The sequence below is a fragment of the Herpailurus yagouaroundi genome, unplaced genomic scaffold (assembly GCF_014898765.1).
Source record: "Herpailurus yagouaroundi ecotype Mexico unplaced genomic scaffold, PumYag 184, whole genome shotgun sequence".
In the NCBI taxonomy this organism is placed as follows: Eukaryota; Metazoa; Chordata; class Mammalia; order Carnivora; family Felidae; genus Herpailurus; species Herpailurus yagouaroundi.
The window spans coordinates 21,060,197-21,069,983 of NW_024412415.1; the positions used below are offsets into that span (position 1 = coordinate 21,060,197).

The 9,787-nt window shown below is 38.6% G+C and overlaps 2 protein-coding genes across 6 annotated transcripts in view; one reads left to right on the top strand and one right to left on the bottom strand.

Moving 5' to 3' along the window:
- CCPG1 (cell cycle progression 1) overlaps positions 1–2,169 on the bottom strand; it is a 42,474-nt gene extending 40,305 nt beyond the window's left edge. For all 5 annotated transcript variants that reach the window (XM_040492746.1, XM_040492745.1, XM_040492743.1 and 2 more), the window contains exon 1: positions 2,053–2,169. The gene's annotated coding sequence lies outside the window, so the exon portion shown is untranslated. The remainder of the gene's footprint in view (positions 1–2,052) is intronic.
- A 146-nt stretch (positions 2,170–2,315) lies between these two features.
- On the top strand, positions 2,316–9,470 carry PIERCE2 (piercer of microtubule wall 2). Its single transcript, XM_040492750.1, has 2 exons — positions 2,316–2,632; positions 8,972–9,470. Exons 1-2 carry the CDS (start codon positions 2,615–2,617, stop codon positions 9,317–9,319), a joined length of 366 nt encoding a protein of 121 aa, XP_040348684.1. The 5' UTR covers positions 2,316–2,614; the 3' UTR covers positions 9,320–9,470.
- Positions 9,471–9,787: the final 317 nt, after the last annotated feature.

A 9,787-nucleotide genomic window follows, 5' to 3' on the forward strand; every position in this document is an offset into this window, starting at 1 on the left:
CTATAGCTTGAAAAACAAAAAGCTTTAGAATGGAGCTTTTATTAACAGTTAATGGACAATTGGAGTTGAGGTTAAATCTCAATTTTTCAGGACTGATCATTGCAAACATAGAATATTCCTATAGAAGACCAATGTGACCCTTTCCTTATGACAGAAAACCAAATGTGGGCTAAATAATGTGCTTCTTATCCATGCATAACAGACATATCCATAATAGAAAATAAAACAAAAGTAAGCATAATCCAAAATATCAGACATATTAAACATGGTACTCAAAGTGATTCAATGAAAACAAGCTTTAAAAGCCCACATTTTGTTACTGTTTAACTTCTTTATTTCCACTGGCAAATGCTTACAAATTATAAATTCAAATTTTCCCTATCTCCAGATCTTTTCAGATTAGTATGCCCATCTTTTGTCACCTGATAGATTTACAGGAATAATCAAGATTGTACTGCCTTAACGCAAGACTAAGCACTTCTGTCGTTGATTTTATTGTAAAAAATGAAAACAGATTTAAAAAAAAAAGATGACATGTACAAATAATAAGAATTATTATCATATGTGAGGGGTTTTTTTTCCTTTTAATCCACCTAACGCCCCTTCTGCACAAATAATTTACATTCAAATTGTTACTCATATAGTCTGTGGATGCAATAGCAGGAGCTTTGTGTATGTTTTTTGTTGTTGTTTATTTGCTTTTTAAAGTAATGTTTAAAAGGTTAACTGGAATTGCTGCTTAATTTCTTTTCCATAGAAAATTTGGAAAATACCAGAAAGTATAAAGAAAAAGTCATTTGTAGTTTCACCATCTACTCACTTTTACAACTATCCTTTGAGCTTATTTCTGATCACTTCTAGCTTTACAGTTTACACAATTAGAATTATACTATTTTCTAACCTGTTTTCATTTCAAAAGTAGTATTTCCCACATCCCTGAATATTATGAGTATGATTTTTTAATTGCTTCTTTAATTAGGATCCTATTCTTAGTGTAAAGGGTTAAAAATTATGCTTAAAATAATACCTTACTCCCGTCCTTCAACTTTACGATGAGAGCTCAGCAAAGAATAGTAAACCATTCACACTAGCGTTTAAGGTGGGATAAATTAGATCGCTCTGAGAAATGTGGGACCTAATAAGATTCAAACCTTAAACTATGAAGCACTAACAAGGATTTCAAGCGTTATCCAATGGATGTAACCTTAGCGGAGGAGGCAAATCTAAAATTCGCAGGACTCAAGTAGTTACCTTTCTTGATACAAGAGAGCCCCACGTCGTTTCTACATAAAGCAATTGTGAAGCAGTGCAAATTTCACCCACTCAACAAAGTACCCTAATTGACTGAGTTCATTAAAACTGGCGCTCCCAATGGCAGAGCTGGATTCATTAAACAGAGATAAATATGTAACGCATACAAGGAATTGTGTGGACAGCTGCTACAGGGGAGTTATCCATTAGGAACACCATACTACAGTGGGTTGGTGGATGGGGAAGAGGGTAAGAAAGGATATCTGACCACTGTCAGCCTGGCGTATAAGCAGAAATCTCAGCCGCATTATTTAATATTTAATCTTTCTATTCCTGGCATCACGGGGCTCAAACGTCACCAAAAAAGATGGACCGAATGAAAAACCCGGCCGGGTGACGCACGTAACATCTTACCATATGGATGCTCAACAATCAAGACCTAGAAGCGCCCCAAGCCAGCCCGGTGAAGGAACGAGTGTCCCCCGGGTTATAAACTACCCCACGCCCCGGACACGCCGTTCGGGTCTGCCAGCGGGCATCTGAGGCTGCAGGACCTCGCCACCCGACGCCTCAAAGGCCGGCTCAGGCCCGGGGGGCTGCGGACTCGCGTTCCGGGACCACGCGAGCGCCTGCACACACCAGGCTCCAGGAGTCGGCCCCCGCCGGAGCAGACCCCAGTCCGAGCAGCCCCAGCCTCACAGAAGACCCCGCCTCTGCCTCCGGCAGAAGAGGGTGCTGGTCAGGGCCCGGACCGGTGGCCGCTACTCCTCTCCCGGGGTCCCAATCCGCCCAGGGCCGTACCTGAACGAGCAGTGCCACCTCCGCCCGACTGCGCTGACTGTCGCGGTGGCGGCGGTCACAGCTCCGGGCACAGTGACGCCTCTCTTAAAAACAACAACCTGCTCGCAGGCGTCCGCAGCCGGGAGGTGGTGGCCGGCGGAGCGACGCAACGCATGCCGGGACTCGTAGTCCCGCCTGCTCCTCATGTCGGGCGCCGGAGGAGAGAAGAACTACGACTCCCGAAGAGAAGTGCAGCCCGCCGCTGCCAGGCTGCAGGAAGCTAGGCGGGGCAGCAGCGATCCTCACAACATCCGGGCCCCGGCGCTGGAGAGGCGCCGCGGCCGGTTGCTAAGGAGACGGGCTGCTCTTACCACTCTAAAGGATTCGCGGTTTCACCCCGAGAGCTACTCCCTGGATTAGGCGGATTAGTCGGTACATATTGATTCAGCCAGCGGATCACGTTCTCTTCGCTGCTTTAACTGGATGTAGTAAAAGGCCGCGTCCCCTGGATGCTCGCTGGTCTTCTTACCATCCGCTGCGGGGAAAGACTACGTTTGCCGAAAAAATAAGGAAGATACCGAGAATGACCGAGTACGACTGGGTGGGTTTGGGCAGAGGGCTGAATGTTTTTGACGGCTGGTACTCCTTGCTGTAAATTTGAGCATCGCCCCCCCCCCCCCCCCCCGAAAAAAAAAAAAAAACCCACCTTTTTAGGCAACCACTGGGCTATACAGATGTAATTGTGCATTGCATTGAGCCAGAATCGCCTCTGAAAATATAAAAATGATTGGGGATGGTATGCAACTCGTACCCCATTGCAAACTGTGCGGTGATGGCTGTAAATGAGAAAAATATACCTTGTTAATTTTACATTCTTACACTGTGCCTTGTTCAAAAGGGATAAGACCAAAAAAAGGATATGTTGCCCTTGTATTTACTGTTGGTGGAAGCAGTAGAAAGTTAAGGTTTAAGGTTAAAGTTAAGGTTTTGTCCCTCAATTGTGGCAAAAAAAAAAAAAAAAAAAAAAGATTAACGGGAGATGATGGGCCTGGGCAGAAAGAAAAAGGTACCCCAAAATTTGACTTTTGGAGGGTTTTTTTATTCGTTTGCTTTTGGTGTTGCTCTAGTTAACATCACTTGTGACACAACACCAAAAAAGAAAACACAAATTTTAATTTGACAATTACAGCTTCCATAAAGGGCATTTTCATTATCTCAATGACTTATTCTTATTTATCTTTTTTTAAATGTGCATGTGTTTATAATGAAGAACTTTGAAAAGTCACAGTGGCTTGACTTTCTGTAATTCCAGGGGAGACTGAAAAGTACATTAGTGAGAAAGCTAATATCTATCTATAGATTTTTTATTCTTTTCAAGGCAATTTCACAGTGTAATTTTAAGACAATTTTAGAAAAATCATTTACAATTTTAATTAACCTTTTTATCCTTAAGTAATATTTGCTGTGTAACCTGGCAGAGCATTTAAAATAATCCTTTTGTTATTCTTTGTATGAGGCTGTATGTTTTTAATTGTATCTAGTTTGAACTCTATATTTTAAGAATATCAGATTTGAAGAGGGTGAAACCCAAATAAGAAAACTACAGTGAGGCCATGAATAAAGTAAAAGCCATGAATGTTTTGTTTTTTTTTTTTTTTAAGATTATTTATTTATTTTTGAGAAAGAGACAGCAGGGAATGGGCAGAGAGAGAGAGAGAGGAAGAGACAGAATCCCAAGCAGGCTCCACACTGTCAGCACAGAGCCTGACTTGGGGCTTGATCTCACAAATGTGATCATGACCTGAGCAGAGATCAAGAGTCAGTTGCTTAGACTGATTAAGAGTCAGAGGTCAAGAGTCAGACTGAGCCACCCAGGCACCCCTTGAGTATTTTGTTTCTAAGTCTATAAACATTTGTTAATTATCCTGGAAGTCTAAAAAGATTTAGGTAGACACTTAACATTTCCAGATTGTGTGGTACAAATTATGCCAACAAAGTTTGTCTTCTAGTTTGACTGGATTTGGCTTTCTGTATTATATTTTGGGCCAATGATCAGAATTTAGTAGCAGGTGATTTGATGAAAGAGTACTCTGTGACTGAGGTTGCTATGGGCAACCTGACTGGGTGTCCATGAAGTATATTAGGGTTGCTACTGTTTCCTACAAGTTACAGGGCAGCCGCCTTCCAACTAAGAAGCTTTTCCTGTGCTCCAGAAACCTACACACTTTTTAAAAAAAATGTTTTTAAATTCATTTATTTATTTTAAGAGAGAGCAAGCATGAGCAGAGAGAATCCCAAGCAGGCTCCACACACTCAGCATAGTGCTCGCCTTGGGGCTCGAACCCATGAACCAGGAGATCATGACCTGAGCTGAAATCAAGAGTCAGAGGTTTAACCAAATGAGACACCCAGGCACCCCCAGAAACCTACACATTTTGAGAAAAGCTGACCTGTTGAGATACCATAGGATTCTGGTGACTTGCTATTATCCAGTCTGTGATATTTTTAAAAAACACTAATAGGCAGAGTCACAAAGAATAAGTAGCAAGATCTGATGAGGTCTACTTCTAGGTTTGCCAGCTTCCTACAAGATTATGAATATACTAGGGTACCTGGGTGGCCTAGTCAGTTGAGCATCCGACTCTGACTCTTGATTTCAGCTCAGGTCATGACCTTATGGTTCATGAGATCGAGTCCCTCATGGGGCTCTGTGCTGACACAGTGGAGCCTGCTTGGGATTCTCCTTCTCTCTGCCCCTCTCCTGGGATTCTCTCTCTCTCTCTCTCAAAAAAATTATGAATATGAAGTATTAGTAAACTGTACTATACAGTTTATATATACTATACAGAAATGCAGAATCTCTGCCCTACCCCAGACCTGAGTCAGAATCTACTGTTTAACCAAATTCCTGTGTATTTCATATGTACATAAAAGTTAAGAGAAGGACTGTACAATGTAGTGTTATTAACCTGTAAACTTTAGAACTGAATTCTGGAACATCATCCATATGCACTGAGGTATATCTGAAAGAAATGATGAAAACTGATTCCATTTATATCACTTCAATTGTATTTCATTTTATCTCCATAACCACAGGAACTATGGCAATTTTGTTTTGTTTTTTGTTAATTTATAGATGATACATAAACAATCTCCTATTTAACACAACCTTTAAAAATCAGAGTTACAGTACCCTGTCAACTACCATGAAGTTATTTAGATATAATAATGTAACTTCCTATCTGGAAGGATTTAGATCTTACATGTTCCAGAAGCTGCCAAATATTTTTATTTTTATATTTTTAAACTACCAAAATTTTTTGCCTATTTAGATACCACAGAACATACTTATTAACTTATTATAACATTAACTTGTCACAAATAAAGGGCCTTATCATGAGTAAATATGCATATCCCTTTATGCTTTTTGAATAACAAAATCACTTAGATCTGTTAAAAAGAAAACCTGGGGCCAAGGTGGAATCACTTGCCCCCAGGATAGCAAACCAAGACTTAATTGCAGTTTAAGCCATTCCACAAGAGGAATTTAAAACCAATCAATCTGGAATTTTATAGTCAGCACCAATCAGGTGATCTGTCACCTTGGCTCACCCTCTCCCTCCCCCAAAGGAAAATGAGGTAATCTGCATGATAAAACCCTCTGTCCTTTCCCCTAAAGGAAGGTGACCTTGCCTGAAACAATCTTTTCTTTTGCTAGTAACTTATCCTTCCTATGAAAACCTTCCATTTTGTACCACTCCTCAGAGCTACCCACCACTTACTTGATGGGATGCTACCTGATTCATGAATTGCTTAATAAAGCCAATTAGATCTTCAAATTTACTTTGTTGAATTATGTTTTTTAACAGTTGCTATTGCTACATTTGGAGGGTCCTGATATCTGAGTCCTTAGATTAGAAAACAACCATCTAATCCAGCTCCTTCATTTTATATTTATAGACAAGGAACTTGAATCCTTATAAAATAATTTCATCAGTCATCTAGCTATTAGTGCTAATATCAGAACACAGAACTGGTGACACCTAAGAGGTGCTCTTTACAACTCTTAAAGCAGAAGGTACACAAGTAGCAAGTTTCCCAACTAGTCTGTTGGGAAATAAGCCATGCAGGTATGATTATGGCCCTCTCTCTACCCACACTCCTTTGTCTATCTCCCAGAGGCCTCTTTAACTCCTCACTATGGCTTAGCCACAACTTTCATAACATCATCTAGGGATCAGCAGCTTAAGCATCTCCTGGGACTTTGTTAGAAATGCAGAATCTTTGCCCTACCCCAGACGTGAGTCAGAATCTACTGTTTAACTAGATTCCTGTGTATTTCATATGTACATAAAAGTAAGAGAAGGACTGTACAAGAGAACACTACTATGGATAAAGGACTTCTAGTTTCAGATAACTTCTCCATGTTATTAGTAGGTAGTAAAGCACTACTAAGATTTTGTTCCTGATGAGACAAGAAAGAAGCAGGCCTTAAAGGTGGCTGGGTCAGTAGTAGCTGGAGGTTCCAATGAGATAAATATTCATAAAATAACGGTCTAATTCCCAAGAACTGAGCAATGAAGTTTTTCTGAGGCCAAATATTAAAGTCTTTCAGCTCAAGATACCAAGACAGTAGAACAATAACCAAACACTTCAGACCTTTGTCAATTACAGTATCAGTCTTTAAAAAAATGAATAGTTAACCTGGAGAACTTAAGAAGAAAAAAAAAGACCAGCAATTTCATTTCTAACACCTATGTTTCCAACAGGGAAATTTACAGTAAGAAAAAGGCTTTTCCCTTTATTCAAATACAGCAGCAAAACAAGTGCTCTTGGATTGGATTTTCAGGAAGACCCAAGAGTTCTCAAAATTATTTAAACAATCTCTTCTGAAAAGTTACTTTGCCTTATGAATGTCATTAAAACAGGCACAGCATGAGAACATAGTATACTACTTTGTGATACTACCTCATTTTATAAACTATAAATTTACAAACTTTACAAGTACTGTGGGATAAATGGAGTCATTAGATGATAATTAAAAGAACAAATAATCCAGGCTCTCTTATTTTATAAGCAGGAAACTGAAGCATAGAGAATCAGACTTACCCAGGTTCTCACGTTCCTGGCAAGTCCAGGAGGCCAGACCCAGCATTCCAGTGCTCTTTTCACTAAACTTGATTCAGATTTTTAAATCCCTTATTCACAGAAAAATACTTCCAAAAAGTTTATTAAGGGCTCTCTTCAAGTAGAACATTAATAGTTGACTGAAAAGTTGATTGAATATGATTTATAGTACTGTTACATAAAAAGGTAGCTTTTAAGGATGTTATTATGAGGAAAAGATTTTAACTCAGGTTAATTTCAACTTGTAGCGCCTTTTTATTTTTCAAGATTATAACCAGTCACAAGTACATCTATTTTTTTAATGTTTATTTATTTTGACGATCACTTCACATAATTAAGGTTATTTTTGTGGCAAGAACATTTAAAATCTCTCTTACCAATTTTCAAGTATATAATATAGTAATGTTAACTATACTCACCATTCTGTAATTAGATCCCCTGAACTTATCCCTCTTATAACTGGAAGTTTGTACTCTTTGACCAATATCTCTCCATTTTCCCCCATCACCCATCCCCTGGCAATCACTATTCTGTTGCAATCAGTTTGACCTTTTTATTTTTAAAAAGATGTTTAAGGTTTATTTTTGAGAGAGAGATAGCAAGCAGGGGAGGGGAGAGGAGGAGAAAGAATCCCAAGCAGACTCCATGTGGTCAGCACAGACTCCGATGTGGGGCTTGAACTCATGAACCGTGAGTTCACGACCTGAGCCCAAGTCAGCCCTCAACCGACTTAGCCACCCAGGCACCCCTCAATGAGTTTGACTTTTCTAAACTTTTAGATTAATATATATGTGACAATCTAGTATTCTTTATCTGACTTAGTTCATTTAGCATAATGGCTTCCATGTTGTCCGAAATGGCAGGATTCCAAATCCTTCCTTTTAATGGCTGATTAATATTCATGTGTGTATGTATACATGAGAGTATAGTATACTACATCTTTAGCCATTCATGCATTAATGGGACACTTAAGATTGTTCCCATTTCTTGGCTATTGTGAATAGTGCTGCAATGACCATGGGAGTGCAAATATCTCCTCAAGATAGTGCTTTCACTTCTTTTGGATATATAACCAGAACTGGGATTGCCGGGTCACATGTTAATTCAATTTTTAATTTTTTGAGGAACCTCCATACTATTTTCTATAGTGGCTACACCAATTTACATTCTTACCAATAGTGCACAAGGGTTCCCTATTCTTCACATCCTCTCCAATATTATTGTCCAATATTTTTGACACTAGCCATTCTAACAGTGAGGTGATATCTCATTGTGGTTTTAATTTGCATTTCTTTGATGATTAATGATGTTGAACACCTCTTCAAGTACCTGGTGGCCATCTGTGTGTTTTATGTGTGAAAAATGTCTATTCAGGTCATCTTCTCATTTTTTAATCAGATTCTCTTTTGCTATTGAGTTGTATGAGTTCCTTGTATATTTTGGATATTAACCCCTTATCAACATGGTTTGCAAATATTTTCTCCAATTCTGTAGGTTGTCTGTTCATTCTGTTGCTTCTTTTGCTATGCAGAAGCTTCTTAGTTTGATGCGTTGTCATTTGTTAGTTTTGCTTTTGTTGCTTATGCTTTTGACGTCATATCTAAAAACTCTGCCAAGACCTAAATCAGAGCTTTTCCCCTGTGTTCTTTTCTGGGAGCTTTATGGTTTTAGGTCTTACATTTAAGTCTTTCATTCATTTTGAGTTAATTTTTATGAGTGGTATAAGACACTATTGTGTTAAGTTTAATTTTGGTGGGGTTTTTTTCCCCCCAAATTTTATAATTGACAATAATTTTATATCTTTATATTTTAGGACAAGAAAAGTGCTTCAGCTTCAAATTCAGACACAGAAATGAAACCTGAACAACTTCCCCCTTGTGTGAACCCTGGAAATCCTGTGTTTTCATGTATGTTGGACCCAAAGACACTCCATACAGCTACCTCACTATCAAAACCTAAGATGATTATGTACAAAACCAGTTCAAGTAATTATGGTGAATTTTTACCTATGCCACAGTTTTTTCCCTGCAATTATAGTCCAAAGGAACAAGTATTTTCAAGCCATATCAGAGCTACTGGATTTTATCAAAATAATACTCTAAACACTGCACCTGACAGAACCAGAACCCTTGATTTTCCTAATTTTCAACACACTCTATGAAAATATATTCCTGTGTATATTTAAGAGAAAATATACTCAGGAAAAGTGAGTTCTAAATCTAAGGCTAGAATACCAAATGTGGACTAGAAAAGCATTTGAATTAGTTAAAAGAAAACTTTTATGAAATAAAGCATTTGAACTGATAACTGAATGACAGTGACTTCTTCTTAAATTAAAATGTGTTCAAAATAGAATAAAAGGTGGATGCGTTTTAGTACAAAATAGAATAAAAAGTAGACACATTTAGTACATTATTTAGTACATATTCTCCAAAAGTTTCAAAAGGCTTTAAGGATGTCACGTGTCCACTGAATATATTTAACAAGACAAAGGAACACAGGAGCACTAAGAAAAAAAAATTGAATTAAGGAAGACTGACCAGTAATTTCCCAGTTTTCTGTTATTTCAACTAATGGCTTAGAACCTGGGGGAATGAATGTTAGTTTCCACTGCTCGGCTGGTAGAAGA